Genomic DNA, 25,618 nt, shown 5'->3' with positions numbered 1-25,618 from the left:
CTGTTTCATTTCAAACACAACTTATCAGCAAAAGTGAATGACAGTCCAATTTTTTAAAAAATCTGGCTTGATTTTAACCCACATGGCTGATTTCAGTAGGCCAGTGAGCAGCTTGCTTCTTGCGACTGCCTTACATGACCTAATTTGCAAATCCGATCTCTAGAGCTGTGGAACATTTTCACATCGGTACGTTTAAAAAAATGAGAGGGGTCAAAAATGGAACAACCAGGCTTTCTGCTGTGTTCTACTGCTAACACTCTAAAATCATGGCAAATCAACCAAATTAGTTTTTTTTCCCTGGAATCTGGGAGTGGAGAGAAGCAGGGCGATCATTCAGTGGAAACAAAGTTTGGGAAGATAGTGGCAGAAAAGCTGATGATCTATGGAGCTTAAGGAAGCAGACGGCAATGTCTCAGGCAGTGACTTTAGCATCATACAGCCGGGGCCCTGTTTCATAGGGAGATGCAGCCTACAAGGACCTGGTGTTGCTGGCAACTATGCAGAGATTCCCCAAACCTGCTCCATGGAGGCATCCAAAGTATCAAAATAAAACTGCATCAAAACCTGCATATTTTGATTATAAATACTAAGGGCAGGAAACTGCAATGCACATGTAGAGAGAAACCATTGAAAAAAAATTATAACTGGGATTAGCGACTGTAGCAATTAATGATTCTGCAAACTGCACATTAAGCAGGTGTTACACTCATCTATTTGCAAAGGGGCCCTGATGGTTTGTGGATCTGAGGCAGAGGTTCTAGAGTTCTGACAGCCGCATTTTCCTCCTAAGCAAGCTTTATTCCTTCATTTTACTTCTCTGATAAATTCTTTCTCTCACCCTTTCTTTTACCTATCTCTGATTTCTTGGAATGAAGGATGCAATGTCCCATGTAAATTCAATATTGATTTTATGTCCCCAAAAGAGTAGATTGGTACCTATCTTTATCTTTCACCTTCAGTGAGTCAGAAGAAGGTCAATGAAATCCACTGAATTTGTTTTCTGTATTATTGACATGTCTGTGTTTGGCAAATTATTCTTAAGGTTTTTACATTAGTGTAGGATTTTATGCACATCATCTTAAGTAGTTAAAAATTCGTTAGAAAAAAATCTTAAAAATGAAATACTTCATTTTTATTATATTTTTCCATTTAAAAATGGGCCTACATGAAAAGAGGAAACAAATGATTATCTTTTTTTGGTTTTATTTTTAATAACTATTTTTATTTTTACTTTACGCAATAGATACTATCTAATATAAGGAAAATGACAAAATATTATTCCTTTATTCGATCTGGGTTTAATTCAAAACTGCTTGATCTTTATGAAATAGTATATGGGGCTTGAAAAAAAGGAAGACTCTGGTCTTCAATACAAAATTGAATCAAAATTATTATACAATGCCCAGATTACTTACATCCTTCAGTAATAAACTACCTTATCTGTGGAAAAATGGTAAAGTATTTCAGCATGTAGTTTCAGATAAAGCTCTAGTTGACATAGGCTTAAAGAAAATACACCACTTTTTTGTAATATGCTTTTATGGAATTTTCTTATAGTGATTTATTATGTGGTTTATCTAATCCATCTGTTTTAAAATGCAAAAAGTGTGATTAACTGGATAACCTGATAAAGGTCTATAGTATTTATGGGCCATTTTCAATGACTGTGCACATTAAGAGTAAGTTTACCTTAAAAGTATATCTTATACTCTTAATTGCACATTGAAAGTATATTTATCTCAGACATCATCTAGCATTATACAATTTTGAGAAAATAAGAATTAAATGCTGATAATATTTGGTTGAATGTGACAGTCAGAATGAAAGCTTTTAACTAAATCATATGAATTCCTTTCAACTTAAAATTTAATGATGGGATTGCTAAAAGATGAAAACATATCTTACTTCTTATACTAATCAAATTGGCATTAATGGACAAAAGATAACTGACTAATATTTTGTATTCTATGTACAAAAGGACCCAATTATAATTTTTTTGTTAATCTGTCAACTTAATTTACTATGGGTTAAATTATATAACCTGATATATAAAAATTTAATGAAGAATCAAGCCACATATAATGAAACAGAATTGGTGTTAATTGGGTTGAAACATACCTGTTTCAGATCTGACATCAATTTGTGTGATATCAGAAAAGGCAATTAACCTCTCTGAATCACTTCCTTCATCCATAAAAACATTATCCTATAAAATTCAGGTTTATATTTTGTGATAACATATGTAATATTACCATAAGACATCGAGGACAGGACCTTTACATAACCTAAATAAGCAGAGCATTATCCCAGAGATAGAAAACTGTGCATTGAAAAGATCAATTCACCGTGCTGATGCCTGGAATTCTCTAGAAGGTCACAAACTTTTCATTACATAGTAATAGAAAAAAATGCACATGCTTAAGTCTATTCATTGACAACTTCATGCACACTAAGATACTGATGGTCAGATCACAGTCTTCAGAGGAGGTTTGAAAGAAGCATACACACCATTAGTTTGATGGGAAGGCTATGTTCTACTTCCTCTGGTCCCTCTCCAGGCTCCCAATTAAAACACACACACACATACACACACACACACACACACACACACACACAGTCAGGGCCCGCGGATATGTGCAACCAGAATCCCATGCATCTTTAACAAAATTGAACAAAATGCATATTCCCTAATATGCTCATCTGTCTTCTTCAATACACTGTAGGTTCCACAAGGGCAAGGGCTGGCCCTGTTTACTCTGCACCATATGCCTGAACATGGAGCCACACAGAGCATCTGGCACACAGTGGCCTCTCTATAAATATTGTTTAGATGAAAAAGCAAAAGGGAGAAAGCATGAGCTTTTGGGTTTAAGGGTCTTGAAGAAAGAGCATTGTTGGGGAGAAGTGAAGGATGTTGAAAATAACAGCTGAGTTTCCGAAAGACAAATTTTACCTTTCTGACAATTTCATCAAAATCTAACCTCAAATAATGAACATGGCTGATTGGCATATTTTTAATACTTTATATTAATATTTCCCCTATTGGAATGTAAATCCCATAAAGGAAAGAACCTCTGTTATGTTCAGTTTTGTATTCTAAGTGCCTAGAATGGTGCCTGGCCCATAGCAGACACCCATAAATGATTGAGTGAATGAATAAATGCATGAATAAAATGACTTAATCTAACATCGTTAGTGTAATGGGAAAAGAAAAGACTGGATAAAAATATCTACTTTTTTTTTTTTTCTTACTGCTATCATTCTTCCAGGATACAGACAACAGAAGTTTTCTGATTCTACTGGAAATATTCCAGAAGTTAATTAATTATACAATAATCATAATTTGAAGTTCTTGAATCTCCTTTTGGAGGGTTCTTAAATACCTTGAGATTAATAAAATGTAAAACTCATTTATTCCCCTAAAGTACATCATTAATTTTAAAATGCACACATATTTTTATGGAAATATAACCCATGTGTTTCTGATTCATTTACATGTTTAGTGTTCTATCACAACTATAGTCAGACTTACGTGGTAATTAAAAGCCTACTTTAGGGGGGTGGGGGCAGGCTAGAAGGGGTCAATGGGAAAAAAAGGAGACATATGTAATACTTTCAACAATAAGGATTTAAAAAATAAAAACTAAAAGCCCACTTTAGGATAAACATGTGCTTCTTCTGACCAACCAATAAGTATGTTTCTAATGAAAGCAATATAAGGAATATCCAACAACTTTCAGATGGGTTCAAAATCATAATTTTTGAGAGATTTAATAATTCAAAACAAAAAGTATATACTTTTAATGAATATTCACTGGAGTTTATTAAGTCAAGAAGAGAAGATACACCATAAACAAGTGCTGTGAGATTTAATAATTGTCTAATGAATTTAATCTGTATAAGACCAATTGAAAGAAAAGAAAGGAGAGAAAGATCTATTAGAGATTACAGGAATATAGGTAGAAATAGACTTTCACTCTTGCATACTTTTGACTTTGTTAGGAAATCAATACTATAACAATTTGTTTCATTTTCTAGGATGGGTATAAGAAGAAGTTGTGTCAGCCAGAACATTTCTCACCATATGCCTGGCCCGGTGTAATAGAAAGAACATGATCAAATGATTGGATCTTTCTGATTTATGTGGGACTGTCTACATAACTTCATAAGCAAGGATAATTGCTACTAACAGGGCAGCCTTGCTGAACCATGGCAAATCAGGATCATAAATACTGGGAACACAGCCTACTCAATCTCTGAAGAGACTAAAGCTACATGATCTTGCATTACAGTTTCCTCCAAGTACAGAATTAAGTGTCTCTTGTTTTTGTTGTTGTTAGAATTGTGAAACAAAAAAATTGACAAAAATCTTTGAAACTGGCCCTACCTGGTTTGGCTCAGTGGATAGAGCATCAGTCTGCAGACCAAAGGGTCCCTGGTTCAATTCTGGTCAAGAGCACATGCTCAGGTTGCAGGCTAGATCCCCAGTAGGCAGCCAATCAATGACTTTCTCTCATCATTGATGTTTCTAACTCTCTCTCTCCCTCTCCCTTTCTCTCTGAAATCAATAAAAATATATTTTAAAAATATTTGAAACTGTTCAAATGTCAGTAATTATATCCTACTGACTAAAGGTTTATATTTGAAACATTTAATCCTGTTGTATTAGGAATATTCCCCTAAAGGACACTGCTGCTGATTGTCTTCCAATGAATCATCATCCTCACCAATTTCAGATCAAACCTTATTTTTAGACTAGAGGCTCAATGCACGAAATTTGCAAGAGTAGACTTTCCTTCCCTGGCTGCTGGCACCGGCTTCCCTCTGGTACCTGGGACCCGGGCTTCCCTTGCAGCCCCAGCTTCATCTGGAAGGTCATCTGGTCTAATAAGCATATTATGCTTTTATTATTATTGATTAAAGACATAAAGAAGGAAAGCTAAATCTTTGAGCCACCAACTAATTTGTAAACACTTGTCTAGAGCTATAGACATACATTTAAGGATTCTTGGGAAACTTACTTTCTAGTCTTTAAAATGTCAAAGAGGAAGGAGAGAAAACCCCAGGAAATAGTGTGTATAAAATCCAAAATCCACAGGGCATGGAAAATCCCACAGGAAAAGATGATGTTTTTCAGTAATTTAGATCTCACTCCCCACTCCCCGATCCCCACCCCGTGGAGCTTTTTCAAATAGGCCACTTGTAACACTTGAATGATGGAATCATTCGGGGCGCAGACTTTGATGATAAGTCAAAGTGGTTATTACCAGCATCAACCGTAACATTGGAGGAAAATACACTTGAAAGCCCTCAGTGCCAACCAAGGATGGGATGATCTAAAAAAGCATGAAATAATCTATCTTTGTCAATAAAGCAAAATAACTAAATAAAATTTCCAGAAACACGAAGAGGAGACCATCCTATTCCACAAGTGGTAGGAACCTTTCAGAGATCATGGTTTAGGGTTTATAGAGGCCCTGCATTTACCATGATCAATAAGGAGTTAAATAAATCTAAATATACAGGTGCCTCTTTGGGTGTGCCTATGGGCTTGACAGAGGAGCTGGTTGCTTCCTTGGTTTGTACCAGGGTTGCTGCTTTGCTTTCATACTTTGTTGCTCTTCCTCTCCCTACATTAGTGGCTATTAGAGGAAAGGAGATTTAATGAATAAAATATCCTTCTCAAATAGTATGCGGGATTGGAATGAGAGAGTTTTCCATAAGCACAACACATAAGGCAATTTCTCACACTTTTATATCATCTCCTAAACTTGAAAAGGGGTTGGACTAAATGGCCTCTAAGATTTCTTATAATTTAAAGCATCTATCTCTATTTTCCAATTTATCACTGTAGTCAGTTCCTTAAGTGGAAACATCAGGTGCATATGCTTTGGCTGATTTAAAAAGGCATATATTATGCAATATATAATTAACCTTAAATTTATAGGTCTAAGCAAAAGTATAAGCAGGTTGCTAAATAATCTTGCTTGCAAGGGGCATAAGCAAGCACTTGATTTAGTGCACTTAAGACTAGTACACTTAATATAATGTTATCATATGCATATTATTTCATATTCCTAGGTCTAGGGGCTATTGCATATATCAAGTATGGTAATTATTAGTGAAAAGTAAATGCATTGCTAGGAATCCCATCCACTCTCTCCAATGGGAAGAAATGACTCCCAAGTCTATCACTGCCACTTTTGTATGCCAAAACTCTATTTCAAACTACATATTAAAAATCTTTATCTGGTTCCACAAACTTGATGTGCCCCAAAGGAACTCTATGTCCCTGATCTTGAATTTATTCTTCCTCTTCCACATATTAATTCAGTTTAAGGACATTACCTTCTATCCATCCATCTAGGCTAACTGCTAGAGTGAGATTTGACCCATTCATCCTCCATATCTTTTCTCTTTCTCAGTTTTTCTATTTCTCTTTCATATCTGTCATTCTTTCTCCTTTTATTCTAATTTATACCATGAATCTAAACAGTGTTTAGTCTTTTTAAATCATAATAAATAAGACATTGAACATCCTCACATAAACATATATTTGTATAAAATGTGTAGGTCAGTGTTTTGACTAAATAATATCTACAGTAGAGATTAGCATATGTAGATAGCAATATATACAGGGTATCCGTCCATCTATCCAACCATCTGTCCATGCCATGTATAATAGAAACTATTCCTTGAAAGAAATTCTGTATACACATTTCAGAAAGGTAGGAAGAAATAACTTTGAAGCATGACATTAGAATCTAAGGACTTATACATGTAGCATGTAACACAAACTTAGAATCTTAATGATTTTTCAGTATTGGCTGAAAACACATGAGATACAAGACTGAAGAGATAAAAGGCTTTATAGGAAAGTAAGAATCAATTTTTAACATACACCATTGTTATGCAGAAATAGTTCTAATGTGTATTGATTAAAAACCCTTTAAGGATAACTCTTTGATAAAAGGTCTCTCTTCTGAATAGCAGTTTTAAGATTATTGTTCAAAACTCAAGTTGATAATTAGATTGATTTCCTCTGTACTAAATGGGAATTAAAAAGCCAAGAACACAATACTTGTTTTAACATGGATAAGGATTAATCCTCTTATTTGAAATTTGCTTTCAGTTTCCCCAACTTGTTTCTATCTTCCATTATGTGCCACGAAGTTATGCTTATCCTATATAATAAAAGGCTAATATGCAAATAGACTGAACTGTGGAACAGCTGGTCGCTATGACGTGCACTGACCACCAGGGGGAAGACACTCAATGCAGGAGTTGCCCCTTGGTGGTCAGTGTGCTCCCACAGGGAGAGCGCTGCTCAGCCAGAGGCCGGGCTCACAGCTGGCAAGCGCAAAGGTGGTGGCGGGAGCCACTCCCACCTCTGTGGCAGCACTAATGATGTCCTACTGCCAGTTTCCCACGGGGAGCAGGCCTAAGCCATCAGTTGGACATCCCCTGAGAACTCCTGGACTCCGAGAGGGTACAAGCCGGGCTGAGAGCCCCCCCCTCCCCCGCAAGTGCATGAATTTCGTGCACCAGGCCTCAAGTGTGATATAAAAAGGAATAGGCATTATACTAATTTTTAAAAAATACATAAACAGTGTGACACCAACTAAATTATTTGGACATCTACCTGCCCAATTCAGCAGGAAAATAGGTTTTCTCTGCTGATGTTATGGTTTTGCTGTCACTTCTCAAGTGCAGCTTTCAGAGTGAGCTGACCTTGTTGAAGCTAAATCATCAATGTATGCAGATACTCTTCAAAATTTTCAAAGTCCATACCAAGTAAGTCCATTATCTCTGTTCAGTTTACTACCAACAACTTCATTTTGCACCAGACTCATCTTGGCAACTATATCAGGCTCTAGTACTGCTAAAAACCAGGAGTACTTCATGAGCCACTGAGTGAGGATGACTAATTGGTCCCACACCTACCATCAATGTTTTAGGTGCAATTGGTCTCTCAATAATCAAAGGCACTGAACTACAGGAACTCAAGGAGTACATGTTCAGATTCTTCAGAAAGTCATTGCTTGAGGAGAATTCTGGCACAAATTGCTGATCATCTATCTTGCAGCTTCCTTCAGTGAGGAGGTAAAATGGCCTTTATCTGGATGATAATGCTAAGTCAGATGGTAAAGCTTTTAGAAAATCTCGGCTGAGACTAAGGGAATATGAAAGACTGAACAAGCTACTTGCTAGTCAGTTGGATTTACAACGTGTCAGTGCTATATCAAGCTAGATCATGAGAAACATATATATCTGAAGAATATTAACTTAGCTGCTCTAGACATTTCATAACAAAATTAAAAGTTAACATTTGCTTTTTTTTAATTGAGAGTTAATAAAAGAAATGACCACAAGAAAAATGTTTCTGTCTGCATGTATAACTGTTATCTAAGGTGTTAGGATGGTAAATAACATTATAGAATAATTTTTTTCTAGAATAAAAAAAAGCAGTGAAAAAATAAAAACCTTCTCCTGGCCATCTGATATGCTTCCTTTTGCCAAAGAATAAAACAATATAACCAATTCTTTTTAACCATTTTGGTATTGGCTTTTGAAAATGCAAGACAAAATTTTAGTTTCCTATTGTATGTAGTAAACTACCCAGAGCCTAAATTTTTAACAAATTTATTTCCTATGCTATCTGATTTTTACTTATTTCCCCTCATTTAGCTGTCTTTTGAGGTATGTCTTTAATTGTAAGTACCCTCAATTTCTTTCTAAGAGTAGGTGAGGTAGAAACCCTTATCACTCATTCTCCTTGGGTCCAAAGGTAGTGGATATCCCTTTTTTATGCAAATGAGTATTTACATATATATATATAAAAGGTTTACTGGTAAAAACATAGGTCACACAGGAAATAAAAACTGAACTTGTTCAAATGCCACACTGTGCAATTTTCCAAAGTGGTTCTTTTATTCAATCTGAGAAGAGGGTTTTCCTTTACTGTAGTGAAAACAAGGGTTGCTGCTTGTCCTAAGAAGTAGATGTACTACTTTAGATTTTTTAGAAAGGAAAACAGGATGGAGAAGAGAATGGCAAGAATACTCTTCACTACCTATAGGCTTTGCCTATGATGATCACCCATGACCAACAAATGCATAACAATATTACAAACACTGCATTATGGAACTTAATAATGAGCTAAATTATTACAAGTATTCATGACAGGGGATCTGATCAAGAAGGAAACAAAGTGTATTCAAACGGAGAAAAAATGTTAATTTAAGTCCCACCTTTGGTAAATATTACTGTAAAGCAATAGAAAAGTCTGAAGGTTCTTCACTGGTATTTGTGTTCGTATTTTGAAAATATTACTCTATATCATTTCTTACATTTTTATGAAAAATAAAATAACAAATATTTTCTTAAAGCATACCTGATTTTATATAGATAGATATGAATATAGATATAAATATATGTAATCTGCCCCCTCCCCAACTCAGGTGCACTCAAATTGGTTGTCTGATTAAACCTAAGGTAGTCAACTGCTGGGAGCCGGTCCATGCTTGCTGTTTCAAGGGACCTGGCATATATGGCATACTTTTCTTAATATGTTTGCTCACCTTCTTGGCACTATGTGTTTTAACCAAGGTCACCTCTGAGAAAGGTTGTTTCCCCAGGTAGGGATTTTCCCCTGAAGTTAGGGAGGGAATAAAACCCCTTAACTAAGTGCCAGGCGGGTAATTAATCCCTTTAACTATGAACAATCATGCTTAAACTACATAATCTTTTCTCCCTGGAATGGAGATAAGAAACGCCCTAACCTTTGTAATAGAGATTGATAGGATTGAATCAACTGGTATAAATACAGTTGTAACAAGATAGAAACACTCAGAACTTAGAACAGAATCAAGAAGACAGAACCTACACGGAGCCTAGAGACAGAAGAACTTCGCTGGAGAGAGCATGCCGGAGGATCCTGGAGAGGGACTGGCCTCGGAGCCTAGAGACAGAGCCTAGCGGGAGAACATGGCAAGGGATCCTGGACTGAACCTGACTACAGAGATTGGCAGGAGAACCTGACTGGAACCTGGACACTGAACCTGACTGGAGAGCCTGGACAGAACCTGGCTGGAGAACCTAGAGAGGGAACATGGCTACAGAACCTCGCTGGAAATCCGAAGCAGAACCTCTCTGGAGATCCGGGCTAGAGATCCTGGCTAGGCTGCTGATCAACTGAACACTATCTCCGTGTCATTCCTTCTTCGCCGACTCCGTCCACACCTTTGGGGACCCCTGGACCCGCTGGGGTTGGACCCCGGCAGTCAACACCATTCACCATGATCCTGAATTGTAGACATAGCACCTATGTAAAAATAACTAGGGTCACCTGGGCTAACCTACCAGAGATTAATCTTTAAAGCCAAATAAAGTGCTGAGAGGCAAAAATAGAGAATAATATATTTTTTATTAAATTGGTTGTGGTGTCATTGGTCAATAAGATCATATAGGTTTCAAGTGTGCATTTCTATGAATCAAGGTCCGTATATTGCACTGTATGTCCACCATCCAAAGTCAGATCATCTTCTGTCATATATATTAGGCCCCCTTTATCTCCCATCCTCCCATCCCCTTCCCTCTGGCAATGACCACATTGCTGTTTCTGTCCAGAGTTTCAGTTTTATATCCCACATATGAGTGAAATCATATGGTTCTTGGGTGGGATGAGATTAACCAAAGAAGTTGTATGCATATATGCATAACCCATGGACACAGACAATGGGGTGGTGGAGACCTGGGTCAGGGAGTGGGGGTGGGCTAGAAGTCAATGAGGGAAAAGGGGGGCCATTTATAATACTTTCAGCAATAAATATTTTTTAAAAATAAATACTCTCAATATCTGAACCCACTGAATGGCTATTTAATTGAACTTCACATAACTGTTGAAGTTCTAGATATGAATGGACATTTTCTTCCAATGTGCTATGAAGAACAAGTAGTTTCATAGTCTATTTGTACCCTTATCCTCAGGCTTTCATTAATTTGTTAGTAGTTTCCGTTGCCCTAGCAACATTTATAAAATAAATGATTTACCCTATTGCTGTATGATTGTGTTGCCCCGGTAACTTGCTATTCTCTAGATAGTTTGACATGGATTTTATTTTAGCTTCATACTTGCTTTCTGTAGAGATAATCCATAGAAAATAAGGCTTTAATAGCTTGGATACCTAATATTGTATTTCCATTTAATTATATTTAATGTGCTAAACAGCTATTAATAAGGTAATGTCTATGTCTTTCCAAAGGAACTGGCATGTTCTGGCTTCCTGATGAAGTGATGATACGGAAATTCTAAGTGCTACCTAAGAATACATGAGGACTCATGCACGACCTGAACCTTTACTCTTAGGAGCTCCTTCAGTCTTGTCTTCAGAATGCTGTGCCCAAAGTTCTAAAAAAAGTAACATATTACTATTCCTTGAGATAGTCATTCTTTTTTAATGTCCAGAGTAAAATAACACAAAACTGTATGCCAGCATATAGATCATAGGCACACAGTTGGATTTCAAAAGACTTCCGATTCACCACTCATTCTAGCCACTCCTGCATTTAGGAGACAGGGACCGTAGGCATCAGGAAATGTTCTCTCATAGAAGCCTTCTAAAGCTCTACTTAAACTATGAATATTACCTCCAAAACTATTTCTGCGGATAGAAAATGACTTTATGTACAAAGGCTTTGGAAAATGACGTTTCTATAACGCAGCCAAATTTAAAATTTTCCACTTATGATTGATTCATCTATTACTCTACTAGAAATTATGACTTTTTAACACATATCAGTGACAGAATTTAGCTTTTCTGTTTTGCATTTTCCAAAGTAAACCTAAATTCTAGACAACTGCCTTTGGACTATCAAGCTAATAAAAAAATGTGTAGTGAAGTGTGTCAGATATACTAATAAAAGTTATACTTCAATAGACCAAAATTTACCTTTCCAAACAAATCTTTCTCTTATTCCTTAACACAATCATTTCCTTTGATACAGGTTATTTTCCTCTCTGAGCCTTGAAGTAACCTGAAACCCAACATATACTTTTTTTGTGTGTTATTTTCACATAAAGTGATCTCTTTCTAGTCATTTCTAATGCTGTATAATTGCTAAACATCTGACACATTTTCTGCTGTAAATTTTTAAATATTATCACCCTAAGCACATAAAAATTATCTCCACAATTAACACTGTATATTTTTTCAGGTCATTCTTTCTTTCTTCCCCTCCAACATTTCCCATGAGTAAAAGAATCTTCTGTACTATTTGATGCTTAAGAATATTTTTATTACTTAATAGTTTTTCACTGAACTAAAGCTTCTCAATTTCCTAAAATGAACTGCTAAGAATGCTTACTCTTGTCACCTTTATTCAACAGAGTACTGGAAATCCTAGCCAGAGCTATTAGGCAAGAAAAAAAAAAAGACATCTAAAATGGAAAGGAATGCCGAAACCGGTTTGGCTCAGTGGATAGAGCGTCGGCCTGCGGACTGAAAGGTCCCAGGTTCGATTCCGGTCAAGGGCATGTACCTGGGTTGCGGGCACATCCCCAGTAGGAGATGTGCAGGAGGCAGCTGATCGATGTTTCTCTCTCATCGATGTTTCTAACTCTCTATCTCTCCCCCTTCCTCTCTGTAAAAAATCAATAAAATATATTTAAAAAAAAATAAAATGGAAAGGAAGAAGTAAAACTGTTACGATTTATAGATGACATGATATATATATATATCCTAGAGTCCACCAAAAAAAACTGATAGAATCAATAAACAAATTCAGTAAAGTTGCAAGATACTAACTCAATATACAAATATTAATTATGTTTACATATACTGTGCTTTTATTAACTATCAGAAATAGAAATTAAGAAAACAATATCACTTATAGTTTTATCAAAAAGAATAAAATATGCAGGAATATATATATATATATGTGTGTGTGTGTGTATATATATATACATATATATATATGAAAAAATTGAGGAAGGCAAAAATAAAGAGGAGCTATTTTGTGCTCATGGGTTGGAAGAAATTATTGTTTAAATAACCATACAACCCAAAGGAATCCACGTATTCAATGTAATCCCTATTATAATTTCTATGGCACTTTTCACAGGAATAGAACAAGCAATCCTAAAATTTGTATGGAGCCAAAAAAGCCCCTAAATAGTCAAAGCAATATTGAAAAAGAACATAGTTGGAGTCATATACTTCCTGATATCAAACTATACTACAAAGCTATAGTAATCAAAATAATATGGCACTGGCATAAAAACAGACATACAGATGAATGAAACAGAATAAAGAGCTCAGGAAATAAACCCACAAATATATGATCAATTAATTTAAAACAAAAGAGCTACAAATATTCAATAAATAGGGAAACTGGATAATCACATGAAAAGAATGAAACTGAATATCTTTTCTGGACACAAAAATAAACTCAAAATGAATTAAAGACTTAAACATTAGACCTGCAACTGTAAAACTCTTAGAAAAAAACATAAGGAGTAAACTTGACATTGGTCTTGGCAATGATTTTTTTGGATTTGACACCAAAACAAACAAACAAACAAACAAAAAACAAAGGCAACAAAAGCATAATAAACAATGGGACTACACCAAACTAATAAGCCTCTGCATAGCGAAGGAAACCATCAACAAAATGAAAAGACAACTTATTAAGTGAGAGAAAATATTTTCAAATTATATATCTTATAAGGGGTTAACATCCAAAGTATATAAAGAAGTCACACCACTCAATAGCAAAAAATAAAACAAACAAAACAAAACACCGAAACCCGGTTTTTAAAATGGTCAGAGAAATTAATTAGGCATTTTTCCAAAGACATAAAAATAGCCAATAGGTACATGAAAAGGTGCTCAACATCATTAATCAGTGGTGTACATGCAAATCAAAACTGCAGTGAGATATCACATCACACCATGAGAATGGCTATTATCAAAAAGTGAAGAGATAACAGGTATTGACAAAGGTGTGGAGAAAGAAAACCCTTGTGCAATGTTGGTGGGAATGTAAACTGAGGCAGCCACTATGGAAAATAGTGTGAAGGTTCCTCAAAAAATTAAAAATATAACCACCATATGATCCAGGATCCCACTTCTGGGTTTATATACAAGGAAATAAAGACAGGATTCCAAAGTGATATATATAAATAAATATAATGGACCTATTATTCAGACAAAAGAAAGAGGAAAATCCTGCCATTTGTGATGACATGGATGGACTTTAAAGACATTGTGCTAAGTGAAATAAGTTTGGCAGAGAAAGACAAATACTGCATAGTATCACTTGTATGTGGAAACTAAAATGAATGAATGAATGAATACATAAATACATAAATTCAAACTCATAGAAACAGAGAGTAGAAAAGTGGTTGCCAGGTTTTGGGAACTGGGAAGGAGAAATAGGGAGAAGTTGGTAAAAGGATACCAATTTTCAGCTATAAGATTAATAAGATCTGAGTATCTAATGTAAATTATGGGGACTATAGTTGTAATCACTGTATTATATATTTGAAATTTGCTAAGAGATAGAACTTAATGGTCTCTCTCTCTCTCTCTCTCTCTCTCTCTCTCACACACACACACACACACACACACACACACACACACACCTACATACACACACAAACACAGACACAAAATAAGTGAGATGATGGATGTATTAATTACCTACATGGTGGGAATCCTTTCACAATGTATCAAATCACAATGATGTACACTTAAGTATCTGACACTTTTATTTGTCAATTATGCCTCAATAAAGTTAGAAAAATCACGAGTAAATGCAAAGACATTTTCTCTTAGAAAAATTGAATGCTGTAAATATGTCATATTCTTAAGTTTGTCATAAGTTAATATATAAATTCAAAGTGATCCCAATAAAAATTTTAGTGGATTTGTTTTTAGCTTCACAAACTACTACTAAAATTATTCTGGAAACTTGAAATAGGTAGAAGAATTATTGAGAAACAAAACGTAGCTAGAAAATTACTGAGAAATAAGAAAATAACAATATTGGGACAAGTCCTGTCCAAAACATATGGTATTACAATAGGTCAACAGAATAGAATACAGTGAAAAAAATACACAACCAAAGATCTACAGAGATTTATTCTATGAAAAATTTGGCATAAAATTTTATATCAAGGGAAAAACATAGATGATGTATATGGTACAAGTTGTTTATGATAATCCATTATCCATTTGGGGAGGAGAGTTGGATCATACTCTCATCCCATATTACAAATAAACTCCAAGAGAAACAAAAATTTAAAATAAAATGTACTATGAACACAATAATAAAACACATGATGATGCATTGTTGTATGTCAATTATACCTCAATTTTTAAAAATTTACTGAAGTCAAAACAGAAAAGCTACAACAATAAAAACCGCCAAACAAACAAAACCATATGGTGTTTTAAATCACTGCAGTTAATAAGGTATTTTGCATGGAGTCCAGATGTTCTAAAGCAGGGACTGGCAAAATACAGCTTAGGAGCCAAATGTGGCCCTCATCTGTTTCTGTAAATAAAGTTTTATTGGAACTCAGCCATGCCTATTCATTTATGCATTATCTATGGGTGCTTTCACACTACAGCCACAAAAATGCCTAGGTGTGACAGAGAGACCATATGGATCACAAAACTGAAAATATTTATGGTTTGGCTCCTTACAGAAAAGGGTTCTTAACCTTGTTCTAAAGGGAAAAACTGGTAAATACTAAGTATATCTAAATATTAAAGTTCTGTATGATGAACACTATAAAATTAAATTCAAAGCAAACTAAGAAAATATATAGCTTGTCCATGACAATGTTAACTTATTGATTATAATAAGATCTTTTAAAAAATAAGAAGAGCTTAATATCCTAGATGATAAACGAGCAAACTAAAGGAACTTGGAGCTCCGAGAAAAAGAAAAAAAATCGGTCAATAAACATATAAAAAGCAACTCAGGTCTTCTAGGACCAGAGAAATAAAAATAACCTGTTTTTAATCTTAAAGAGCCTAACCAACATTAACACGATACCATTCACTACTTATCACATTAACTAGGTATTTGAAACTTGAGATTACACAGTGCTAATTGAGGTCACAGGGAGGCAAACACTCTCACTCATAGTGCAAGCTGACAATAATGTATAACAAATTTAAAGCGCACATACCTTTTATGCTATCAATTCATCCTATATTTTCTCATAAGTGCTCAATATTAATCTTGAGTTTATTGAGCGATTACTAGAAGCAACTTAAATGACTATGACTAAGGATTGATTAAATACCTTTTGGTGCATTTATATAATTGCATAGCATGACATTTTTTTAAATGTGTGTAAATCATGTAATGGCATTCAGGACATTCTATTACGTTATAATACAATAATTATATATTGATTTTGTACACTAGTATATCCAGATGTACACATATGCTTTCATATTCACACAAAAACTGAACGGTGACATACATATTTGTGGCAAAGTTTACTTCTGGAGGGTAGCACTGATGAGTGGAAAGTCTTTTATGCTCTATGCACTTTTGAATGCTGAACCTTGAACTTGTTTAAAGTATTTTTTTCTAAAGTCACTTTAGATTATTTTTGAAAACTTATTGCAGAATTTGGAAGCCACATTTAACAACAGCAAAGCCAGCACTATCGTTCTTGTTTGTTTGCTTGTTTTACAGTGGTTAAGATGTCTAAGAGACTTTCTGTGGAAATGATTTGTTCAAGTTCGCTTTACCCCACCTTAAAAAGAGGTGCTCCTCTCAAGTTTATTCTCACTCACTTGAGTTATCTTCTGTTATGATGGTACATAAGGGTTAGAGTTGCTATCATTTTCTTTTTGCTAAGTACTTAAAAAAACACAACCTGGCCTGGCGATAGGTTTGCCTGGTTAACTACTTAAATAGCAAAAGCATCAACTTTGATAATGACACAATGAGGGTTAGGATTTTTGCTCAGCTCGGGTGTTGGTGTAAAAGGAGAATATCAAAAACCTTGCTTTCTGAACAGAATTCTAAGGATTTAAATACTCTTTTCCAAATTTGGTGATGTGCTTTTACAGAACATACACCTGCCAACTTGGGGGACATACCTCTAAAATTAAGCCTCAGGTCATAGTGTGCAGAGGAACAAAAGGACCAAATCAAGTATTCTGGAGCTTCCTTGCTCAGCCTTGTTGTCGAGTTTGTATTTACTCTTTAGCTGTAAACTTATGGTTTATTAAAAATCATTATTTAGCCAAGCAGAGCAACAAATCATGCAATGATTCAATGAGGGCATCCAGGATTTCTTACAACGCTGTAATTAGATAACCGATTTGTAATTGAGTAACAATGAAAGCTGGCCTTTCTCCTCAAGAGGAAGTAATGCCGCCCATGTGAAGAACAGGAGATTTATGAGTCACGTGACCCTAAATAAAATTTTAAAAAGATGGAACCATGCTCCTTCTTGGGAACGCTCATCTTTTCCCCTTGTCAGCACAGCTTTCACAAAATATCCGGCGTCTTGCAACACAGGAATTTCAATTGTGAATCCATCTGAGATTCCACTGTGACAGGCTGCTATGCAGAGCAGATACTGGGTGCAATCCATCATCTATTAAAATTCTGTCAGCGTGAGAGTATAGTACAGAACCCTGCTCGGAGAAGCAGGGACAAATAGCTGATGGCGTTGACAAAGTCAGCATTTTTACTTCCTCGCAGCAAAAAGCAAATTCCTAATTTCCTCCAACAGTGCTCTCTCCTCAGTGTCTGCTCAGGTGAATTTCAACGAAGTGCAAACACCAACACTCTTGCTGCCCTAAGTGGGGCCTGACAACTTTCCAAGGGACCTGATCAGGGCCGGTCACTGACAGAGAACTGGTTTTCTTGCACCAACACCAGTGTGATGGTTGTAATGCAGCCAAGGAGACCTAGCCCCCCTTTCGCAAACGCAAAAAGCCTCTCAGCATCTTATGTCTAAAAGGAGGGAAAAGTACATTTCATGCAACTTAGAAAATTCAGTCTCCAAAGAAGGAAACTTAAATGGCAAGCTTCAGTTCTATGCTCCGCTTTCTATTCTTCTCTTGTCCCTGGACTACCGACCCCTCTCTTTCTTTGCATCAGTTTATTTCTCTCTTACAGATGTTGCTACTCCTTTTTGGCCCTGACGAAGACCAGAGGCACACTGCTCTGCTTTCAAACTGTCCGCAAGCACCCAGAAACCTGGTTAAGATCTCAGAGTCCCTCGAGTCAAGACTAAACAAGAACCTGCCAGGCTTCGGGCTCCAATGAGGAAGTCGCGAAAATATGCCTGTAACACTTAGTGCTTTTAGATGAGATTTTCTCAAAACGGTGGAAGAGAAAGTGCAAGAGAAGAGAAAAGCTGGAAGCGAATCTGAATTAGGGCAACATATTTGAGAGCTGTTGATACTGATACCTTGAATTTATTGATAGATTCCAAGAGGTACTCAATGGGCCTTTAAAAAAAAAATCGTCACCTGAGGATATGTATTTTCCATTGATCTTTAGGAAGAGAGAGTGGAAGGGAGGGGAGGAGAGAGAAACATAGATGCAGGAGAGACACATTGATTGGTTGCCTTCTGCACACACCCAACTGGGCTGGGGATCAAACCTGCAACTGAGGTATGTGCTCTTGACTGGGAATTGAACCCGAGACCTTTGGACCAAGGGCTGATGCTCTAACCCAGTGATGGCGAACCTTTTGAGCTCGGCGGGTCAGCATTTTGAAAAACCCTAACTTAACTCTGGTGTCGTGTCACATATAGAAATTTTTTGATATTTGCAACCATAGTAAAACAAAGACTTATATTTTTGATATTTATTTTATATATTTAAATGCCATTTAACAAAGAAAACTCAACCAAAAAAATGAGTTAGCACGTCACCTCTGACACACGTGTCATAGGTTTGCTATCACTGCTCTAACCACTGAGAAAATGGCCAGGGCTCAATGGGCCTTTTTTATTTATTTATTTTATTTTTTTATTGATTTCAGAGAGAAAGGGAGAGGGAGAGAGAGATAGAAACATCAATGATGAGAGAGAATCATTGATCAGCTGTCTCCTGCACACCCCTACTGGGGATCAAGCCTGTAACCAGGGCATGTTCCCTTGACCAGAATCAAATCTGGGACTCTTCAGTCCATAGGCCAATGCTCTATCCAATGAGCCAAACCAGCTAGGGCCATGGGCCTTTTTTTAAGTGTCAGGTGTTGAATGGTTCAGTAAGTTAATGAAGTCCCAATCTAAGCGATTTGTCTTCTGTATAACCACAGAGGTGTCTTCCCCAAATTCATTAGTAAAGTAAATTAAATACCTAGTATGAATGTGGTAGAAATAGGTGATCATTGTGTATTCTTAATTTTTTTATACTAATACTCATTTTGTTTAATTGGGCTAATCTAAGGCATAATGTGCAGTCTATTCATATAAATAGATTTTTAGATTCAGGTATTTTGTTTCATTGCCTTAGGTTGCTTAAGCACTTTTGTACTTTGGTATCATAGAGTGATTAACGTAACACTCACTTTGATGATGAAGCTAAGACCAGTTGGGCGATTTATACAATCTAGAGAATCAGTAAGACTGTTGCTGGGCAAATATTGTGGTATAAACTCTGTGTTTCCATGACACTGTTCAGCCCATTTTTCCATGTTAAAGACAACAAAGTGGTGGGTGGCCCAGCCACTCCTTTTTCTAGGAATTTGCCCCAGCCACAGACACTACATTTTAAACCAAGTGACCTAAGCTCAAACATGATGCACAGTCTGGTCATGGGGAGTGATAAGATATCACTGCGCCATAGCAAGAAAGATCCAAGGGGGCGAAAGAACGAACACACACACACACACACACACACACACACACACACACACACACACCCCGATTGCTAGAGTAAGCTATATAAGAAATAATGCATTCAAAAATGGGGTTGAAGCTGTGCTGGGGTGAGGAGGTGGTAATGAAAAATTTCTAAGGTCCTGAGTGATAGCTGAAATAGACACATACAAACATCTTCTCTTCTCCTCCCAGCTCTAGAAATACTGTAAAGTCTCACATACTTTGACATCTGGCAAAATATTCAGATTTTCTTGCCAGATGCGCATTCCTTTTGGCCACAATGAGATGATACTTAACCTCAGTGTGAGGACTAAGCTAGCATTAGTGCTCTATAGATGAACACACTAATTTTTTTTGAAGGTAGTTGTTTCCTTCTCAAAAGTCTACTCTTTAGAACTTGGCAGGACATCTTCTCTTTTCCTGTGTTGGCTCAGACTGTGCTATACATTGGTTTGGCAGCATATATTGAATTCTGCCTCATGACTTGGACAGAAAAGTGTGTCTTGGATTCATTGTATGTTGGTATGATTTATAGAACTTAGGCCAGATGAACTCAGGAAGCCCTCAAGGTGTGGAAATAAGAGCAAAGAGAAGGATTTGCGAAATATGGTCTAAAGTTCTGCTGTAGTAGGCTACATATATTTTATTCTTTAAATAAAAAACAAACTATCAAAACATTAGGAGCAACATGAAATGTTCCTTATTTGTAAAAAGTGGAGGAAGTTCAAGTATGAAAACCAGGTGCTGTGATCCTTTGAGTCCAGGAAATGGATGCCTGTGCATCTAGGTTCCTGGTCATTGATATGTGCTACCTTACTCATATTTAGCTTTTAAAAGACTAAAAATATAGCACTGCTTCTTCTTTGCACAATATATAGATCTAATAATAATAAGGATAATGGTAATAATAATGTATAGCATATCATACTTAAAAAGTTATTTTCACATATGCTCTTGATTCTTCCCCACCCCCTGCCAAGTACAGTGACAGGTAAGGAAACAAAGGCACACATGTGAGCATACCCAGAAGGGCCCACCAGAGACCGTGTCACACAGCTCTCAGTCTCGGGCCCCTCTCCTACCTCACACTCCCATGAGTGTATTGTTATCGAAATCTATCTTGTACTTCTGCAGAGCTAGAAAACCTGGAAGAACTAGACAAAGACAAATGAAATCATTAGCCTTCAGTCTAGGTTCTAATGGAATATGTAATATTTTTCACTTGGGACTGATGTAATATTGTTCCGCAAAATGGAAAATCTAGCAAGTAGAAAATAGAGTTTGAATATTTTTGGAAGATTCTTTCCACAAAAGAAGAAGAGAAGGCCTCCAGTTAGTTAACATAAAAATTACCTGGCAACATTGCTATCTATCTATATATTTCCATCTATAAATAGACAACTAACTTCCTATTTTAAATATATTGCTTTGAGATAACACTTGGCCGTGATCCTGAAACTCACTCCCAAAGCACACCAAACTGCATTTGAAGAAAACAAAGCATAACAGAAGGAGAAAGAGAAGGAAAACAGGCTTTTCTCCAATAATGGATTTACTTGTTTAGAGCTCAGAGTTCCCGCATGAAGTAGAAATTCCCTATTCATAACAAATAGTAGACATCAATTTTTGAGATTGACTGTTATGACTGATACTTCCTCCAAGCAAGTTATCTCTATCTCTATCTCTATCTCTATCTCTATCTCTATCTCTATCTCATCTATCTCTATCTATTGTACATGCTTTTGTAGAATTTCAGGAACAGCTTTTATCTGGAAAATATGGCTGCCTGAAAGAGGTATAAAATATAACAAAAGCTTTACCCCAAAGCTTCTATGCATTACAAAAGCTTGCACTTGGATAATAGAAATATTTAGCCTCAGGTGACTGAGAACACTTACTGTTGGTTGCATAACGTATGGCGGATGAGGCATCCATGAAGTACTCTGGACCTATGCATCAAACAGCATTTATTAGCACAAAGCAATCACAGAGAGAACTTGGTTCTTGCGTTCAGTGGAGTCACACTAGATCATAAAAAAGTGGAGTCCATCTGATTTTACAGCTAATTAGTGCTCAAAACTAAGGATAGAAAGCACATTCTTGGGCTTGATTCATTTGGTCCCTGAAACATGATAAAATGTAAAGCAAATTCCTGCTTCACTGGAGCTGGCTACAGTGCCCACATGGACCAGGCTAGGACCTGGAGCATATTTTGAGGATGGTGTTAGAGACTAAAGTATCAGGTAGCCTCAGGGACCTCCTATATAAAGGTCAACTCCCAGGGATACCCAGGCAAATACTAAGGAAGCATGTGTTTATGCTAAGACTTCCTTTTTTTCTGTCATTTGTTTGAACTTCAAATTCTCAAGTGATTCTCATCTTGGAAATAAGTCCAAGTGGTAAAAGTTGGGGTAAGAGTTAAATAGATCAACCAAAAATTGGGGAAAATGCTCTGGGATCTACCCAAGTTAAGCGTGTTTGTAATATTTTTTCTTTCATAGTAACTGGTATGTAAATAAAAATGAGTATTTGAGCCAACTGTTCTGAAATGGGCCTTGTCAGCCAAATGCGAACGTCAACTTGAAGAGCTGTTTGTCACATAAAGAACCTTAAAGATTTTGTTTTCAGTATACTCACACAAGCAAAATTGCCAATGCATTTAGATTAAAAAAAAAAAAAAAAGGAAGAAGTGTTGAAAGGCAAGAATCAACAACATAGGAAATTGCTCTAATTCCTTTTATGAGAAAAGAGAGCTGGGGTTAAATTCCACTTAGGAGCCCTCCCAAGTAAAGTCACTTTTCTGTGGATGTTTTATTCATGTCACCAAAGTGCTCCACACTGGGGCTCAATGGGTGGTCTTGGCTGAAACAGAGGCCAAGATTAGGGGGGGGGAAAGGTTTAAAAAAAAAGCCCCAAATACACATTACAACCAGGCAGGCCTGCGTGAGGAACAGCACCTGCACGGAGCCTCGGGGGTCCCAGGGAAAGGCCATTAGGAAGTCAGCCATTCAGAGACCTTCAGATGCAATTCACACGCAAGTCTATTCTGTTCGCCCACCAACATGTATGAAGAATCTAAGTGCAGGAAATGAATGAACATGGACTGCGTCAGGGGGGATCCGCTAAGGAAATATGTGCATAGTCTCAAGTTTGATGCTCTGACAACTGGGGCATCCCGAGATGAAGTGTGTAGTGGCTGAATAAGGTGGCTGAATTAGTAGCAGTCAGCAGCATCAGAGTTACCCATTGTAAAACCCCCACCCCCACCATCTGCACCAGACAGAGAAACACATGGCGTGCATGCTCTTGCACTCTCTCTCTCTCTCGCTCGCTCTTTTCTCTTTCTCCAGAGTTTTAAAAAATGACACTAGAGGCTCTATGTTACATGGATAGCGATTTCTTTTTAGAATTAAGAAGAACTGTCTAAGGAACAATACGAGGGAAAGAGAAGCAGGGAGTGATATCACATAGTTGATAAGTCAAAAGAAATAAGACAAGAAGTCGTTTTTTAAGGGAGAAGTGTGACTATTGCAATCCACCTGTGTACATAGAGTTAACTGGCTACAACATCTGGTTTAGGACACACACCGATTCTCGGATTTTCTTGTGTTTCAACATGTGGAACCCCTGAGGTCTCCTTGGGCTCTTTAGGAACTGAGAACGAAGTCAGAACAGACAGGAGGAATCACTCTTTACCACTTTGATAATCTTTTCTTATTTCCTGGGGAAACTGATTGAACATCAGTCCATGTAGTTTTACATGGATACACAGGACAACTGTGACAAAATGAGATGACAATGGTAAAACATGCCGGAGTGAGGGCAGGGAATGCGAGAAATGTGCTTTTAGAAAAGACACACTAGGAAGCGTGACAACCGAAATAACAGACAGCAAACAAAATCATTTCTCAGTGGTAATAAAGACAGCGGTACTAACGTTGTCTGGGAAGTAGCATAATCATGAAAAACTCAGCAGGTGTTCTCTCAGAAGAATGAAAAGCACGGTGGATTTTACTACTCAGTGAAATAGATGCGAACAGGCCCTTGAAAGTGTAGACTAATTGTATGAGTATTACCACATCAGGACGTGAGTCAAGTGTGCGAGGGCGATTTTTTAAAAGTTCTACTGTGTCTTGGCCTCTATGGCGATTATCACTGGCAAGAGAGATCTCTCCTGAGGGGTGGGGAATCGGACATACCTGGTATGTGGAGACAGGGGAAGCAGCAATGAATGGCGTGATAGATGTCTGTGGAATCATGCGGTTGGTTGCAATACTGTACGGTGAAGAATAAAATCTGCAAACAGAAAACAACAACAAAAGAAGAAGGTTCATACAGCTGCCGAATGCCTGGCCGCTCAGCAAATGCTACCAAGCACTTCTGGGGAAGACAGAGTTCCACCCTCACGTTCACCCACCAACTCTGAACAGGAGCATCCAGGAGGTTTGATGGATTGGACTCCACTAAGAGAAGTAAGTCGTTCTGAACAGACATGACAACTTGGAATCATCTCATCAAATTGGCCACACAAAATCTCTTATGCTGGGTGAGTGAGTGTAACTGTGTTTTCACCAACAGGGGGAGAAAAGCAACAGGCACTGTTTTGTTTTGGAAAGGCGATGCCATTTTAAAGCTCTTTGGAAAGAAAGGCAAAATGATAGTACCAAGCTTTCTAAAGGAGGCCGGTGTTATGTAAACACAAATTGCATCTATATCTTTTCATTGAAGAAACGGAATCACCTCCAAGAGTTCTGGCTAACTTGTGTGAGGTAAGCGACTATGCCCTCATGCAAGATCTAAGCTAAATACTTTCTCTGTGAAAAGGGAAATGGACAATTTGTGTCTAGGTAGAGATGCAGTCATGGTGTTGGTGGAGATTCTGGATGTATGTGATATACTCCTGTAGACTCTGTAAAAAGCACTGAGTGTTCTAGTCCTTCATGCCCCCTCATTGAACAATTGTAGAATGATACTGAGCAGATCAGGACTTCACAAATCAGAGGAAGCTTAGGAAACTACTGAAGAATAGATTCTAGATACTGAGATCAGTGACATACCCATCTTTGCTCTGATGTTGCCCTAGAGTCCACAAGGTACCCAAAGCTCAAATTCCTCAGCCAGATTTAAAATCATGTTTCCTCCTTCATGTCTCCCTGGTAAGTAAAATGCTGGAGTGCCCAGACTAAGAACAGACAAAACCATGATGGAGTTGCCTATGATGTAGTATTTCACTGATGGAAAGATATATTGGGAAAATGTGTATCAGGGAGAATGAAGTCATTATTTTACTTTGCCATACTGTTAGTAAAAGTCAACTACTTTTAATTAAAAAAAAAAGTATGACTGAGGTTGGACTTTTAGGGACAAAAGCTTCATCACACCTCAGGAGTCCCCAATATTTTAAAAGAGAAAATCTCATGGGTTACCTTTCTAAGGATGCATTCCACAAGACCTCACATTGAATATAGGAAGGCTAGACTTCAAGGTTGCCATTTAAGGAGTAAATTCTTTAGCTGATATTCTCTAAGAGTCTCCAAGCAAGTATTGTGGAACTACAGTGTCAAATTTATTTTACTAGCTCTCAAGAAGGATTACAACATCATGTTATTTTGGTTAAGATATAGCTAAAAATTATTCCTTACACATTTAATCCTTTCTATTCATACCCACCAGACCTCTGAATTTATAGTTGTGCAGTTTGAAAAAAAATCTATTGACTACATACCTATTAGAATGGGCAA

The 25,618-nt window shown here is 36.9% G+C and overlaps 1 protein-coding gene across 12 annotated transcripts in view; it reads right to left on the bottom strand.

The window, feature by feature from the left end:
- Positions 1-25,618, bottom strand: part of RBMS3 (RNA binding motif single stranded interacting protein 3) — a 621,282-nt gene that overhangs the window by 90,173 nt on the left and 505,491 nt on the right. For 9 of the 12 annotated variants that reach the window (XM_059664128.1, XM_059664135.1, XM_059664127.1 and 6 more), the window contains 2 exons: positions 24,077-24,173; positions 21,776-21,826 (listed from right to left, as the gene is read on the bottom strand). In XM_059664128.1, coding sequence (XP_059520111.1) covers positions 21,776-21,826; positions 24,077-24,173 — 148 coding nt within the window. The remainder of the gene's footprint in view (positions 1-21,775; positions 21,827-24,076; positions 24,174-25,618) is intronic. The other 3 variants (XM_059664136.1, XM_059664139.1, XM_059664138.1) reach the window with 1 other exon arrangement.

The sequence above is a fragment of the Myotis daubentonii genome, chromosome 14, assembly GCF_963259705.1.
Source record: "Myotis daubentonii chromosome 14, mMyoDau2.1, whole genome shotgun sequence".
Classification (NCBI taxonomy): Eukaryota; Metazoa; Chordata; class Mammalia; order Chiroptera; family Vespertilionidae; genus Myotis; species Myotis daubentonii.
This window is presented reverse-complemented; position numbering and strand designations above follow the sequence as displayed.